The sequence below is a fragment of the Scardinius erythrophthalmus genome (assembly GCF_964197995.2).
Source record: "Scardinius erythrophthalmus genome assembly, chromosome: 3".
In the NCBI taxonomy this organism is placed as follows: domain Eukaryota; kingdom Metazoa; phylum Chordata; class Actinopteri; order Cypriniformes; family Leuciscidae; genus Scardinius; species Scardinius erythrophthalmus.
The window spans coordinates 3753570-3771505 of NC_138223.1; the positions used below are offsets into that span (position 1 = coordinate 3753570).

Consider the following 17936-nt stretch of genomic DNA (forward strand, 5'->3'; position numbering starts at 1 on the left):
CATTTAAATCCCCGGGCCCTGGAGCTGTGCTGAGGGCCATATCCACCTCCTCTCTCAGACTCCAGACTCACAGGGAATGTGTTTTGACAGAGAGTTGGACTGGAAGTGCATCTCACAGTTGGGAGAAGTTTCTGATTACCGCTCGTATTACTGGGAATGTTTCAGGATGGACAGGGGGAGGACAGGATACCATCAACGCAATCACATACAGATACGCACACAAAAAAACACAGCTTTGAGTTCGTGTTTTGGTCCATATATATATATATATATATATACAATCTTTGTAATGTTTTTGAAAGACGTCTCTTTTGCTCACCAAGGCTGGACTTATTTATATCAAAAATACAGTAAAATTGTGAAATATTATTACAATTTAGAAGAGTTGTTGTAAAATGTAATTTATTCCTGTGATAAAAGCTGAATTTTCAGCATCATTACTCCAGTCTTCAGTGTCACATGATCCTTCAGAAATCATTCTGATATGATGATTTGCTGCTAAAGAAACATTTGTGATTATTATCTATGTTGAAAACAGTTGTGCTGCTTCATATTTTTGGGGAAACCGTGAAATATGTATATTTTGTAGGATTATTTGATGAATAGAAAGATTGAAAAATGATGGGAGCTTTTTTTTCGCCATGGAACAAAAAAAATATAGATAAATGCATCTTTTTATGCTTTTTCATAATGTCTTTACTTTCACTTTTGATAAAGTTAATACATTCTTGCTGAATAAAAGTAGTTTATTTAAAAAAAAAAGGTTCTGTTTTTAATCAAAGGTGTTTTTTTAAATCAATTTTTGGCATGCTACTATTGTAATATCATGCTTTTTTGTATGCGTATCATGCTTTTTTTTAGACAAGTACCACGGTATTCTCCGTGGCACCTTAGACTACTACGGTACATGAATAGTGTGATCATGCTGGACCAGAGATGGAAAGGTGATTAATGTCTAGACTGTTAAGATTAGAAGATAACAAGCTTCTTCTTAAACTCTGAATCAGTCTGTGTAATATATGAGATTAATATTTGTCATCTGAATTGGAGTCTGGTCATCTTGAGTGCTGGACTTGGCTTGTTATTGGCTTCAGTCCACAGGAGTGTCTTGGTAAACAGCTCTCTAATGGCTGTTTGCGTTCACCTCCCCCTCAGTGGCTTGTTTCATTGCAAAGCCATGCGGGTTAAGCTAACACACACACGCTAGCTTTTATCATGGGGAGCTGTGTACATCAGCCCAGATTCTGAACATCAGCTGTTTAATGGGACATCACGATCTGTTTTCCAATGCTGAAAATAACTGGAAATGCAGTAAATAGAAAGACAATATCTGGGTTGTTGTGCAACACACTGAATGATAAATCAGACAAGTTTTGGATTTGGGAATGCTTGCGTTAAAGCTTTTGGCCAATGATAACCTGTCCATCTTCCAGAACATTTTTCTGTTAGTGTGTAGCTGTTGTGTTCCAAGCGTTTGTGGCTTTTTTTTTTCACCAGGAAAATGGTTGTTTTCTTGCAGGAAAGGTTCAATCAACATATTTGTGGTTCAGGCTGTTGAAACACACTCTCACTGAAATGCTAATGACAGACATTTAGCAGCAAATGCTCTTTCCAGTTTTACCCCCGACCATGATGAAACCAGTTTGTTTCAGAGAAGTCAATCTCCTCTATAGCTAAGCATGTGTTATGTGTTCAGAGGCTTGTCACAGTTTATGTGCCTAAAGATGTGAGGCGATCACACCCTTGATGTAAAAAGAAGCTTATTTGCAGACCAGATATATAAGCATTCTTTAGCAGACAGTTGAGCTATTGTCAAGCCGGCAAATTAAAATGAAAGGGTCAAGAACGAACCTTCACTTTTAATTACTTTTATATCTGCATTGCTGTGGTCAAATATAATCACCTTGTAAATGCAAATGGCCCATAAATGCAAGAAAAATGAAACTGGCTGCATGTAAGACTTTCCTGTTGTTCTGTTCAAACGCAGCATGAGAAGTGTATTAACATATTTGTGTTTGTGTGTTGACTTGCAGATATAGCGCTGATATTTTTTAGCAAGTTAAGCTGTAGTCTCCCCAATACATTTACATCTTATTAAAACACATTGAACTCCCGTCGCTCCGGAGAGCTTTGGAGAAAGAGGTGCAGCGATCCCATCATTAAAATGTAGCACTTTATCCACAGCTGGCCAACCATGAATATCTGTGTGCCTCTTACCGGCTGGGACACTATCAGATTCTCCACTGACTTGTGAGACCAACTGACCAATTAAGACCGGTGTGAATATTCTGCGGTGAGAATTTCATTTCCGAGGTCCATCGAGCCCTCAGTAATGTCTGAGCTTGGAAAATTGGGTCTGATTAGTCAATAATTGGCAAAGTCCAAAGTTCTGGTGTTGAAAGCAGTTCTCCGGATGCCATTAAACAGCACTAATTGTGTTAAGGACTTATTTTTGGTAATATCTCGTGTTCTAGAAGAATCAATTTACACAGCTAGGGAAATACATATCCAGTTAAATAAATATTTATTAAGTAGTGTTTCCTGAGCAGCAAATCACCATATAAGAATGATTTCTGAAGGATCATGTGACACTGAAGACTGGAGTAATGATGTGGAAAATTCAGCTTTGATCACAGGATATAAATTACATTTTACTATATAAGCACATAGAAATCAGCCATTTTAAATTGTAATAATATTTCATAATATTACTGTTTTTACTGTATTTTTGATCAAATAAATGCCGCCTTGGTGAACAGAAGAGACTTTCAGAAAAAAAAAAAAGATTTTGGTAACACTTTATTTTACAGTGTCCTTGTTACATATGTTACATGTACTTACCATAGTAATAACAGTAAATTATGCATAAATGCATGCAACTAACCCTCAACCAAACCCTAATCCTACCCTAACCCTATAGTAAGTGCATATAGTTTCTTAATATTACTCAGTACTTAATTACACTATAATAATGACATCTTAAAATAAAGTGTAACCAAGATTTTAGTCTAATATGCAGTCGCTGATTGAATGAATTGCATGTAAAAGTAGATAAAGCACATAAAACACAACAACGTTTACATAGACGATACCGACAAAGGAGCAGAATGGCTTAAATACATGGAAATCAAGGTGAATAGAAACAGGTGTGTGGAAACTAGTTAACTAGAAACTCAGGCAAGACAGGAACAGAACAGTGAAAAGGAAACCAAAAACAGACTTTATGACAATATTTCAGGGGGAAAAAAGTTTTCTTTTGACTTTAACTAGGTCGGATTTGTTGTGCATATTTTGAATGAAATACAGGGAGGGTAAAGGCAAATTGTGGAAACCTGTGGAAATGTGATGAAAACACATTTCCACAGTCAGTTTTGTTCATATTTACCAGGAATGCCAGTATTTGTGCAGCCCACTGTATTTGAAAAGAATATCTTGCCTGTAGTTGATGAGAATAAATTATTAGTATCTTGTGTTTTAATCTTCACAATGAAGACGAGATGCAGACACCTCTTAGCTGTCTTCATTTATATATTTTTAGAAATGTTTATTGTGAGTACAAGTGCTTTCAACAATCATAAGGATTAGCGCTCTCGCTAGTGGTCTGAGTCTGTTTGCCATCAGATGTCATATTGAAATACATTAAAGGAACACGCCGACTTTTTGGGACTTTAGCTTATTCAAGTCCATACACACCCTTCTCATCTCCGTGCGTGCCGTAACTCTGTCTGACGCACCCACTGTTAGCCTAGCTTAGCACAAAGACTGGAGGTAAATGGCTCCAGCTAGCATACTGCTCCCAATGAGTGACAAAATAACGCTAACAATTTTACATGAGACACCGCCAGAGTTGGAGTAAATCACGCCGCAGAAGTAGCAGTGCTTTTCCTTCTGAGAATATAGTTCCCAGTATGTATATGGTTAGAAGATGGCTGTGTCTCATGTGACCTTGTTATTTGTACACGCTGTGACTATACAAATTACAACATGTAAATAGGAAAATGTTGGTGTTATTTGGTCACTTATTGGGAGCAGTATGCTAGCTGGAGCCGTTTACCTCCAGTCTTTGTGCTAAGCTAGGCTAGCGGTGGGTGCGTCAGACAGAGTTACGGCACGCACGGAGATGAGAAGGGTGTGTATGGACTTATCTAATTCTGGGGGATACGGTGAATAAGCCAAAGTCCCAAAAAGTCAGTGTGTTCCTTTAAGCCTGTTTAGCTGTTAGACAGTTTAAATTTCAGCAAAGTATATTGCAATTATATGTTCATCCATGGAATTTGCAAACGAAAAAACACTACATGTTCTACATATAAGTGGTTTTGGATGTAATTCTTTGAGATTTTCCCCAAGAGAGTAATGATTGTTTTACAGCGTACATGAAGCCTTTGAAAGCATGCATGGCATTTGTAAACTGAAGATGTAAGTAAACAGCTGGTCATCATGGGAGAAAAGGGGAACTTTTCTTCTCAGTTTGTAATATTTGAACTTAAACTCAGTGTGTGGAGACGCATACGGCGCTCCGTTTAGCAGTACCTGTGAGTGAACATGACTGTGACTGTGCATTCTCAGTATTTGATGATCCTTTCTGTAATTATTTCATGATGAAGTCTAAATTGTCCTTGTTCGATGAAGACAGCTCCATCATTTTAAGAGACTAATTATTCCTGCCGGGATCCAGCAACCTCCCACACGCTCCTTTATATGCAGACTGACAATAAACAGCAAACCCACGTTCAGCACCCCATGTAATCCTCAGAGAATAGACGCCTGGAGATGCTGAGATCTAATGTCTGTCAGACACAACCTTAAATCCCATAGACCTACAGCTTTTCACATATGAAATGGACTGTGATGGTGGGTATCACCAAACCTGATGTTGGACGACCAAAGTTTCCACATCATTCTGTGTGTGTGTGTGTGTGTGTGTGTGTGTGTGTGTGTGTGTGTGTGTGTGTCATAAATGGACCCTAAAGATATTTTGCAAGTTATCCATTTTTCTAAATAATTTCCTACGTAGAGGTTTTGTGAGTTATATGGTACTACATTTTTATATATTAATTGAATAAATGAACAAATATATAGTGTGTTTTTCACCTTTCTGACATACAACGTTTATCACCAACTGTGCCATTTTGCAATGGCTTGTTTTCTTCGACACATTTACTTGTGTTTTTTCTCCCTTGTCCTTGCTGCTGTATAACTGCTGTAATTTGCTCTTTGTTCAGCTTGTTTTTCTTCATATGAATGGAACAACCTTCTTTTTTTGAGTTACGAATTTTGCTTTTAGAGTAAATAGGCTTTAATAGTCATGGAAATACTGTCACAATGCAAAAAAATAAATAAAATAATTCTCAAAACCAATACAAAATGTATTTATTACTTCCATTTATTTTGGGTGGGAATTACAACCAGGACATATTTGTGTAATCTACCATTAAGGACACAATGTTTTTTAACCAACCAATTATTAAATGTAATCATGACTAGATTGGGAAAGCTCTCTGATTGAAAGTAGTCTGCAGAATTTACAGTAATCATTTAAGTATCGACATTTTAACATCTGAACTGAACTGTGCTGGGTTCTGTTTCGAACTTCGCTAACTTCTAAATCTCTGTTTCTGTGGTCTTTTAACGCCTTTGCACATTTCTTTCAGGGACTGTCGACATATCCGTCAGGTCTGCTATACACGTGCTGGATCAGTGTGTATCTGAAGTGTGTGTCTCGGTCCAAAACCAGCACGCGAGAACAGAATCTCTGTGTCAGGATCCGTGCTTCTCATAAAGAGGCTTTTGCGCATTACAGCAGGCGTCCGCTCTCCGTTCTGCTCGTGTGCCGTTTTCTTAGAAATGCCACAGTGAAGCCTTATTTCATTTTCAGTCTACAGACCCTGCATTTAGTCAGTGATTTTCTCCTTTCTGACATGTCAAAAGACGTTTCTCTGCACTGATCTGAGCACCAACTGTGTCATTTTGCAATGGCTTGTTTTCTTCGACACATTTGTGTAAACACTCACACAACAACAGCTTTGAGCTCTTTGACATCAGGTCTTCAGCGCTTGAATGGAGCAGCTGCGTTTCTGCGCTTCTTCGCTTCTGCGTTCAGTTAGGAAGCAATTACTTCAATTACGCAGTTGCGGCTTTTTTTCGGCTGATGTTTGGCTCATATTAACTTTGTTGAGTATGATCCACTAGTGTCTTTGTCCAAATCAACTAATTAAATCATCTCAGACCCGGTTTGTGAATCTTAGTTACTTTCAAGTGGGTACATTTTTTCATTTTTTTCATTTTTCATCATTTTCAGGACGCAGTCTGTTGAGGCTCATCTGGCGCTGGCTAAATTGTTATTTTTCTGTGATACGCGTGTTCATAATAAAGTGGAAAATGATGACAGTACTTGACATGCTTTGTTGATGTAACATCTGATACTGACACAAGCGAAAAGCACTCGAGGGGTTCTTCTGTTGCTCTTTCTTTCCTGAACTCAAGAGTTTGTCTTGCAGGTTTTCCGCAGATTGCATATTGAATTGGGACATAATTACAGAAATTGCAAAAAACATGCATGCACAGTTTCATATGTAAAACAAATATCTACTGTTTCACCCTGTAAATTCTGATATATGAAATAATAGTCAATCTTCTTCTTTTTTTTGTAATATACATTTTTTTAGTGTTTATTGAACCTGTTTAATATTTGATACATCAGACTTTTATGGCTTCATATATGATATAGGAGAATATGGCATTCGGTTCACCTCAGTTTCATTCAGAGACCAAAACTTAGCAAAAATATGCAATTTGGTGCATATGCTAATATTTATATGCCCAAAAAGTAAGATGGAATTCTAATGCTTGTAATGTAAATTTATAACAGCAGAAATATCATTCGTCACTCTATATCTCTTAGTAAGATCATATTTAATGCTTAGTTGTATTATCACTAGCTTTGTAGTTTTAAAACATATAATGCAATGCAATGGTAATTAAAAACCTTCATCAAAAGCCTGATGATCATATTTGTTACTCATGATTTTTCTTAAAAAAATTATGTATGGAGAATCAAGTAAATCTAAGTTACTTCAGTCCAGTAAGTGTTTATCTTAAAATATTACTAACAATATTAAGTTATGCTTACGTTTAAAAATCAGTAAAGATTTCGCAGCAATAAATATGTGATTACCTTTTACTTGCTAAAAGACTATAAATTATTACTCAGACAACCGAAGGAATGTAGACTGTGTGCAACAGGTTTTTCAGCAAAGTTTTGATCTTTTTGATAATTTCATGTATCAAATATGATAGGGTTAAACCGACCTAATCATTTGCTTGTTTTAACCAATTCTATTCATTGTCAAATGTAAAATCATCTCCATCTTTTCCATTGTGACTCATAAATCAGAAGTCGATTGCCTCTTCGCCAATTGATTGAAAAGGTCTGTTTGGAAGTCATAAACTGGCGGTTTCAATTTTGATTTTTCTCCACCAAGTTATTTATGTCAACAGAAAAGCTTGATCTTTCCGAATGAGACATTTTGTACAAACACTGACAGACCTTCAACTGATGTTTCCCAGCGAATGAAAGCCATCCGACCCGTGGTTTCGTTTCTGCGCTGTAGTTCACGACAGACATGCCTAGAGATTCGCCCCGTGTACTTAAAGGGGTGTTTGATTATGATTTAACTTTTCTAACTTTAGTTAGTGTGTAATGTTGCTGTTTGATCATAAACAACATCTGCAAAGTTTCAACACTCAAAGTTCAGAGCAAAGGGAGAGATTTGTTTTTACAGAAATCGCTTTTTAAGGACTACAACAAACGTCTGGTCGGGACTGCACGACATTCCTCCCGGGTTAGTGACATCACAAACCCTAAAATTTACATAAACCCCACCCCCGAAACACAATTTATAGATTATCAAGACAGAATATGCTAATCAATGACTTGAAGATAACTACACATCAGCTACATAAATTCATTAACTAACCATTCAGAAATGTCCTGTTGCTTCTACATGTTTTTATTTTTTATTGTTTTATTAGGATCCCCATTAGCGGCCCATTTAATGGCAGCTAATCTTCCTGGGGTCCTCTTTAAAATATTCACAACATAAAATTACACAAAGCAATAACAACACAAATTACAATCAAGAGAATTCAAACATTGCAATTACATTCAAAATATTACCAAGTGAAAGAACATGACAATTTCCAGCTTTCACGAGGTCATTTGCAGCAGTTCCTGGGTTACTGTCCTCTTAAATTTGTATTTGTTCTGAATTCTGCGTGATGAGACAGAGAGTCGATTCCAAATAGATATTGCTCTGTAAAGTGATGTGCGTTTCAGAAAATTTGTCCTGGGAAGCGGAAGTTTTATGTCACCACCTAGTGCCTGCCTGGTGGCATATAGGTGTCCACTTCCTACAAAAACAAGCTGCTCAGAGAGAAACTGTGGCTGTTTCATAAATACTGCATTCCACAATATTAAAGTTAATCGTAGTTTGATTTTGTCGTCAACTGTGAGCCAAGAAAGGCGTGTATGCATCAGGGCCACGTTAGTCTTAAGAGAGCATTGGAGGACAGTCCTCGCTGCCCTCGCTGAATGTTGTCACTTCTTCTTGAGTCTCTCCATCATTGACTGACTCCAGTTTGAACATAAAAGGCTAAAAGGTTTTGAAAATTTCAGTGCATGTCTGTATGAGTGTAAGCTGTTGTAGCTCCGCCCCCTGTGCCGGGAGCAGCAGCTCATTTGCATTTAAAGGTATAGACACAAAAACGGTGCGTTTTTGCTCACCCTCAAAAAGTGACAATTTTAACATGCCATATTAAAATATCTGTGGGGTATTTTGAGCTAAAACTTCACATACACACTCTGGGGACATCAGAGACTTATTTTACATCTTGTAAAAAGGGCATTATACCACCCCTTTAACACTTTCTGTCCGTGAAATCCCTTGATAGAGCCCTAGCCTCCATCTCTTATCCTTATTTTTATCTTTACCCTGAACATTTTATTTTTTGCCAGAAGGGGAAAAAAAATATTAACCTTGATGGTGGTTGACTGCAGTCTGTAGTCTCTTTTCCAGTCAAAGAAATCGCCTAGCTTTTAATCTAATATATCCCTTTATATATCATATCTTGATGATTCCAAATGTACTTTATCATGATGTGCCCCAACACCTTCAGCCATCAAACAGCACATCTGGAGTAGTTTGAGCAGTTTCTAGAACAGCACCTGAAAGCAATAACTGGTGTCCGGCTCTCACAGACTTCACAGTCTCCAGCCGAAACCTCGGCTCTGACCTCCAGCGAGCTCCTGATGGAAATCTAACCAAGCATCACGAGCAATCTGAGTCCTCAGAGTAAACAAACAGAAGTGCTCTTCAAAGAGCGAGTGTGTCGGCGAGCGGGTCCATTCACACCGGTGCGAAGAGCCGTGATTAAACTCACACTTCAAGCCTTAAAGCACACACTCAGAGACGAAGCGCTGTCCTCTGTCCTTCTGCGTTTGAATCTGAATCAGTTTGGGGGAGCTAATGCACTAAAGTAATTAATACGGGTCGTAGAGCTCATATATTCTCTGTAGCTTTAGGGGATGTCGGAGGAAGGAAAGGAGGAAGTCGTTATGGAATTGTGTTTTTTAATTACTGCACACAGGAAGTGAAATTTCAGCCTATTGATCGTAATTTATGCTTTGTCTTAATTTGCATACTTTGCATTAAATGTGTGGTAAGAAGACAGTATTGAACTACTACATTAACCACCACTGACTCCTTTGTTCACACATACAGTGTTTTGTTTTGTTTTGTTTTGTTTTGTTTTATTTTATTTTATTTTTATACAGTATTTTTTTACAATATTTTATTAAAAATTATTTTTTTGATCATTTTATCATATAGCCTAGTTACATTCATTTCCTATAATATTTAAGCATTTTTTATTTGTTATTTTATTAAAAAAATATATTTATTTTATTTTGTTTTATTTTAACATCTTATCATATAGTTACATTAATTGCCTACAGTATGGATGCTTTTTTTAACAGTAAAAATACTACAGTATTTTATTAAAAACTCTTTATTTTATTTTATTTAGTTTTGTTTTATTTTGTCATTTTATCATACAGTCAAAGTCATTGCCTCAGTAGCAAAGCATTTATTAATTTGTTATTGTATTAAACATTCTTCATTTTATTTTACTTCATTTTATCTTTTTACTATATAGTTACATGCATTGCATACAGTGTGGAAGTTTTTTTATCCATCTCCAAAACAAAAAACATAATAGGTAATTATATGATGTTTAAAATAAGTAATATCACGATTTGAGAATTTACATTGTGAAATGGTCACAACTGCCTTTTTATTTTTTACTCTGAGTTTAATAGCCTTCCAGAAAATCCATCATTACTTTAATGTAAGGTTCAATGTAAACCTGCTGTAACAAATTCTGCCTCACTCAGATATTATTAAACAAATGATACGGACACATGGTCGTGGGTCTGTCCAGACATCCACAGGACACTTTAACATCCAGACACCTTTCAACATGCATGACTGGGAACTATTTGGACTAATCTTCCATATTATGTTGATTAATAACATGCACGCATTTATACAGGATGATGTTCATTAAAAAAGCAATGAGATGTTTTGCATTACAGTAAGAGAATCAGAGTGAAAATCTTTATAATGCTCCTGTTTTCTTCTTTGATTTTGAGATATGCCACGGACGGTTCTTCACGAGATTACAGATTCACGCTGATGTGAAAAATTGACCATTAAATTTGAGTGAATCTGCGCATTACAGCGAGTCTTGGCATTACGGATATTTGAGAGTGTTACTCGTCCATCACATTACAGGATCAAGTTTCCCCTGAAGCGGCGTTCAGATTTCCAGCTTGCGTTTTCACCTCCTTCAAAATGCCATGTAAATGCTTTCTCTCCAGCGAGTCACTGACGTTGGACTGACCTATACGGTATAGCGAGGCGTGCCAATAAAGCCCTCCAAGTTTTCATTTCTTCAGCCACTACCGTTTCCGTGCACCGTCACTCGTTCGCCGTGAGCTTTCCCACAATGCACCTCTAATTGTCAATCAAGTCTTAAATGCGTCATTTGTGCGCTGTTTTGTCCGTGAATGAAACACGGTCTCCATCATGCACTGCATCCAGGGGCATTTATGAGGGGTAGTAGAAACCTAATGAAAAGATCAAATACTTTTTTCTCTCGCCGCTCGCACCGATCAATGCCATCTTCCAGTTTGCTCTAATAGGTTCCATGTGAGCGCAAATTAATAACACTGAGGTTTAATGGCACGACTGGCGAATCATCTATCTTCAGCATCGATTTGTGCCCCGGTCCACTCAAGAGTAATTCGCTCGACGGTGATGATGTACCACTGCTTCTCGTCCTCGTGCTATCACCTGAGTAAAGTCACCCTTCGTTCTGTGATAATGAAAACTAGAGCCCTTTTTTATGAAGCGAAAAGGAAGTCGAGGATGATAATGAATAATGTAGGCAAGTAAATTTTGGTCACGTCGTTTTTTTCCGAGTGCATAAAATGAACTTTGCAATGTGATATCCGTTCTCACTCAACTGGCTCCATAATTAACAATTCAGCAAGAGCTTCTATATATGGCGCTCATTAATAAATTATCATACGCTGTGGAAAGGAATACTTCAGGCTAGGTTTGATTTTATTTCTTCACTGCAGTATATGTAATATTATCACATTGATATGATATGAAGGTACAGCGAGCCGTTATGACTGTACGGCAGGGATCAGTAGCATCTGGCCTTCTAAAACGAGGAGTCAAAGTGACTTTTTTTAGTCCATTGTAAATTCTTTTTGCATTTGGTTGATTATTACACAGCTTCTGGGTTAATGAAACATGCAACCAATACTCTAATATTTTATTATGATAGTATATTTTACATACTCTATTTTATGTTTTTAAACTGTTTTCAACACACACCAAACAAGCTTAAAATCAAGCTTTATTTTTTTAATTTATTTTGTATTTTTTTATATTTTAAAATTGTGCAACATTCTGTTTTTTATACATTTTTAACCAGTTTGTTTTAACACATTGGGTAACTCTTTATTTTGCAGTGTCCTTGTTACATGTTACGTGTACTTACCATAGTAATAATTATGCATAATTACATGCAACTAACCCTCAACCAAATCCTAATCCTACCCTAACCCTATAGTAAGTACATGTAGTTCATTAATATTACTCAGTACTTAAATATATAATTACACTGTAATAATGACACCTTAAAATAGTGTAACCACACATTGCTTCAAAAATAACATGCTAATATAGTAAAAAAAAAAAAAAACAGTTTTCATTTTATATTTATATAAATACATTAAAATATAAATTAATAAATTAAATATAAATTATAATACACACACACACACATATAATTTAGTTAAAAACTGATTAATTAATAGTCTATATATATATTCATGAAATTATTTAATATTAAAACATTACATTTAGATAATATAAAATGAAAGGCTTCATGTGCAGGTGATAAAGGTGATAAATGTTTTTTATTTTATTATTATTATGAATATTTTAGACATGACTGAAAGTGGCCATTTCTGAGTGATTTGTTTACTCTGTGATTGGTCTTTCCATCTCCACCAGCCTGACCCATGCAGATGTGTGTGATAGATGGACATTACTGCTTTTCCAACGCAATCGTCTCCTCTCACGAGCCATTTTGCTACGCTCACGACCTCTGTAAGGACAATTCATGTCAAGGTTGAACATATTTTGCAGTATTTTCTGCACCTACCAGATTACATTCATCAGGAATCAGATGTATTGCTGTGCTATCATCCATAAAGTAACGCGCTGCACCTCAAATATGATGTCCGAGTAAACAACATTCGGACCTGCGCCTGGCTTATCTGTCTCACTGCAGGCTTAACAGTCGGATCCTGTTATCATAGAAGTACATTCGGTATCTCTCTGATCATGCTAATGGTCTTTTAGCATAATTGCTCTGTGCTGCAAAAATAAATAAATGCACAAAAACTGTATCCAGGGATCGGTCGCTTGGTGAAGTGAATTGCTTTTTAGTTGCTTTTGGAAAAATTAGCGCTGTAATGCAAAACTGCCCTGAATGAATCTTCAGAGGTCTTCGCTTATTATTTGTTTGTCCTGTTTTCACCTCAGTTTTACTGTGAAAATCTTTTCAAATTTCAAAGCCTTTTTTCCTAGCTACATTTAATTAGTACATGTCCGTGATTTATCTGCTTAAATAGTTTGATTACAATGAGATTGCATTATATCTACAAAAGGCATCCGAAGCCAGAAAAAGCTTGTTTGCAATTTTCTGAAGCCAGCATAACCTTCAAATGTGACATTTTAATGTCTTAATGAAACGTTCAGTCTTATTTTTTCCACTGTTGTAACTTTTTTTTTGTCATTTTTATTGTGTTGTGTGATGGATGATTGAACTGTCATCATTTAAGATTAAATCAGTTTGTTTTTTTAATATCAGGCCTTTATACATTTTCTTTCTTTTTTTTTTTTTTTTTCACTGCGTGGATTTAATAAGACAATATTGAACTTGACCCTTAACAACAAGTGCAGCGATGGTTGTCATAATACCATGGCACTTGCTCAATACTTCAAAGAATGTTATTTACTATGTTTTTACCATGATATTACAGTACCAGTACAGTATTTCGGATACTTTTTCTGACATGCACCATGTTAGTACCATGGTATTCTCTTCATAAAGTACCATAGAGTGTCATATATTATGGTACATGAATTTCAGTACCATGATATAGTTCAAGGTGTAGATTTACCATCTGGTGCTATCACTCAGAGTGCTACTTTTTCTTTGAAACCCAGTTAAACATGGTATAACCACAGTAAAATGTCCAAAAACACACTTTTGTTATGCAGTACCTTATCTTTAAAAAAGCATGATAGTACTTTTTGGCAGGTATACCATGTATGCCAATTTATTCCAATTTGTATACTTGGAGCCATGGTGCTATGACACACAAAAAAACGACAAAACATAGTTTTACCATAGTTTCATGCCAAAAAAATAAATAAAGTGCCACTTTTTGTTAGCTCTCGGCATGCGACTATGAGGAAAAAAACACAGCCGAAACACACAAAATACACAATTTCAAACAACCAGCTGAGACAAATCAAGAGTTTAATTACTGCACACAAGCAGTGTCTTTGGCATCTTCCCATTTTCCAGGGTGATTCTGAGGGAATTGGACACATTACTGCCCTGCCAGTGTTACTTATTCTAACAAACTGTCTTTCACAGCGAGAAACACATAATGACTCTCCGTTTGTTTAGCTGTGAGGGACATTATAGAGAAACGATACGTCTCAAGACTTCAAAATATGAGCGCAAGGGAAAAACCTCAAGGGTAAAATCAATTCTCTGACACTAATTGAATCAATACGTTACATGTTTTTATGCCCGTGTGACAGTCGGATATACAACTCGCTGAACTTTAACGGGAAGTTTAACGTGGATTGAGCCGAGCCGCGTTCTGAGGTCCTGTTTAGCCTCATGTTTAGCGTGAGTCCATCTGTTGGACACTTCATCTGGTTTAATGGCATGCGTGTGCATATTAATAAGATTAGTTTGAGGATAATACATGTTAATTGTCGTCTGTTGAGCTCAGACTTTGAGAATATAGCTTTTTAATTTGCATAATCTGCTTGATTGCATAACAGACAATATTTACAGTCAACTTGACATCAAAATGACGTTCCTAGATCAATTATTGTGGACAATTAATGCATGTTATACCAAATAATTTTTTTTTTTTTTTATTGCATTTTTTTTTTACTTTTCCAATTGACTAAATATGGCCAGTAAGATTCAACATATTGAATTTTTGTATTTTCCTCTGGATCTAGATGTGCGAGGGGTCATGGCATCACTGCATGTGTGTTGCAGGTCTCAGATCTGATATGTGAATGTGTTTGTTGTCCCGTGTTGTGACAGATGCCATGCTGCTGGTGGCTGACAGACTGGCGGGGCCCTTTAACATCGAGGCCGTCATAGAGCCGATAGATTTAAAGATCTCTGAGGCCATCATGACCATGCAGGACAACAGCATACAAGTTTCAAACAAGGTATGCCTGCACACACACACACACACATACTGTATATAGGCAGGCATTAATGCCCCTGCATGTTCACACAAATATCAAGGGCCAAAGCTCCTCAAGCTGTAGCAATTCCATGTGTCTAAAGGATTTTCTGGGTGAACTTATAAATAAATATATGGTTCACACCTTATGAAGAAATATGCTTTTCACTACTCCTATAGTTAATACTTGTTCAAAACAATCACTCTTTGTTTATTTTGATGAATACATTTTTTTTTTGTTCGATAAATACAGTCATTAAAATATGTTAATATAAAAAACTTAATACGTAAACAGAATTATTTTAAAAAGTAAATGATTCTGAAAGCACTAAATGAGATCCCATAATTATTTAATATAGATTTACAGATGTAACAATAAATGATATGTTATTATATGATATGATAAATATCATATTTTTAAATATGACGGTTTCATTATATACATGGTGATCATTTCTAAGGTTAACACCCAACTTAATACATGATATTTCCCAGCTGAATCTAACCATGTCATGTCAACAAATGGAAAAGTCAGCCAGATATTTATTATCATGTTAATTATTGTGTATTTCGCCTCGACAGAAGCGGCGCCTTTTACCCCGAATACCACACTTTTACATATTCTTCTGTTGTTGAAAATCTTCTTCTTTAATTACCTTGAGCAAAATCTGAAAATCATTAACAAGACCTTTGTCTCAAAATACAATTAATAATTTTATCGATTCTCATTTGCTACTTAAATCTATAACAAAAAAAAAAACAAAAGAAACATCAAATATTAGATCACAGAGCACTTTCCTCTGCTGCCTACGATCACGTCAAGGATCAGACAAAATTTCCACGTGCATCTTGAAAAGCGGATGTTTTGGAAAATGCTGCGCAAGATTTTGTGCCATCTAGTGGTTTCCAGGAAAATAAAATCAAAGACGCCTTTTACCTACAATAATTTTTTAAGTTCAATAATTTCACTTAAATGGCAATGCAAATTACCTATTAATTGTCATTTAAGTGAAATTACTGAACTTAAATATACAAGCTTTATAAAAATGATCATTCTAGAAGAAAATTTCAGATGGCACTTAGAGGCTTTTGCATCTGAACTCTTATATATATATATAAGTATGTATATATATATACTGTATATATATATTAGGGTGCATCAAAAAACACAATTCTTGAATTTTGATATGGCTGGGTGCTAAAAATGTTCCAATATATGTAGAAACAACACATGCAAAATATTTTTCCAGTACATGATGATTTAGGGGTGCCACCGCACATCTGGTTTCGTTGGATAAAGTGCTTAACAGTGCTCAATGGTCACAATGCAGATCTGAGGTAAACAATACTACAGCTCAAGAAAACTGAGATTATCTTTCTGTTTGAGGTGATCTTTCTGTGTTGGGTATGTATTATTACATAATTATCTGTAATTTTGTCTTTGTATACTTATTTATCATAAGTCATTTAAGTCATATTTATAGGTATTTGGTGCTCATTACATCTAGCTAACATTAGCTAGCAACAGTTTGCTAACCACAGTTAGCTATCTATGTTAGCTAAACTATTAAGATTAACATCAACAGTATTCTAGAGTGGACAATGACATATTCAGAGTCAGAGTATACAGTGGGGAGAACAAGTATTTGATACACTGGCGATTATGCATGTTTTCCCACTTACAAAGCATGTAGAGGTCTGTAATTTTTATCATAGGTACACTTCAACTGTGAGAGACGGAATCTAAAACAAAAATTCAGAACCTGTATAAAAGACACCCATCCACACACTCAATCAAACAGACTCCAACCTCTCCACAATGGCCAAGACCAGAGAGCTGTGTAAGGACATCAGGGATAAAATTGTAGACCTGCACAAGGCTGGGATGCTAGGCTGGGCGCAATTATTAGAAAATGGAATAAGTTCTAGGTGACGGTCAATCTCCCTCGGTCTGGGGCACCATGCAAGATCTCACCTCGTGGGGCATCAATGATCATGAGGAAGGTGAGGGATCAGCCCAGAACTACACGGCAGGACCTGGTCAATGACCTGAAGAGAGCTGGGACCACAGTCTCAAAGAAAACCATTAGTAACACACTACGCCGTCATGGATTAAAATCCTGCAGCGCACACAAGGTCCCCCTGCTCAAGCCAGCGCATGTCCAGGCCCGTCTGAAGTTTGTCAATGACCATCTGGATGATCCAGAGGAGGAATGGGAGAAGGTCATGTGGTCTAATGAGACAGAAATAGAGCTTTTTGGTCTAAACTCCACTCGCTGTGTTTGGATGAAGAAGAAGGATGAGTACAACCGCAAGAACACCATCCCAACCGTGAAGCATGGAGGTGGAAACATCATTCTTTGGGGATGCTTTTCTGCAAAGGGGACAGGACGACTGCACCGTATTGAGGGGAGGATGGATGGGGCCATGTATCGCGATATCTTGGTCAACAACCTCCTTCCCTCAGTAAGAGCATTGAAGATGGGCCGAAACACACAGCCAGGGCAACTAAGGAGTGGCTCCGTAGGAAGCATCTCAAGGTCCTGGAGTGGCCAAGCCAGCCTCCAGACCTGAACCCAATACAAAATGTTTGGAGGGAGCTGAAAGTCTGTATTGCCCAACGACAGCCCAGATACCTGAAGGATCTGGAGAAGGTCTGTATGGAGGAGTGGGACAAAATTCCTGCAGTGTTTGCAAACCTGGTCAAGAACTACAGGAAATGTATGATCTCTGTAATTGCAAACAAAGGTTTCTGTACCAAAGTTCTGCTTTTCTGATGTATCAAATACTT

The 17936-nt window shown here is 36.7% G+C and overlaps 1 protein-coding gene across 2 annotated transcripts in view; it reads left to right on the forward strand.

Moving 5' to 3' along the window:
* gpc6a (glypican 6a) overlaps nucleotides 1-17936 on the forward strand; it is a 223758-nt gene that overhangs the window by 149234 nt on the left and 56588 nt on the right. For both annotated transcript variants that reach the window (XM_081362083.1, XM_081362084.1), the window contains exon 5: nucleotides 14998-15128. In XM_081362083.1, the coding sequence (XP_081218209.1) occupies nucleotides 14998-15128 (131 nt within the window). The remainder of the gene's footprint in view (nucleotides 1-14997; nucleotides 15129-17936) is intronic.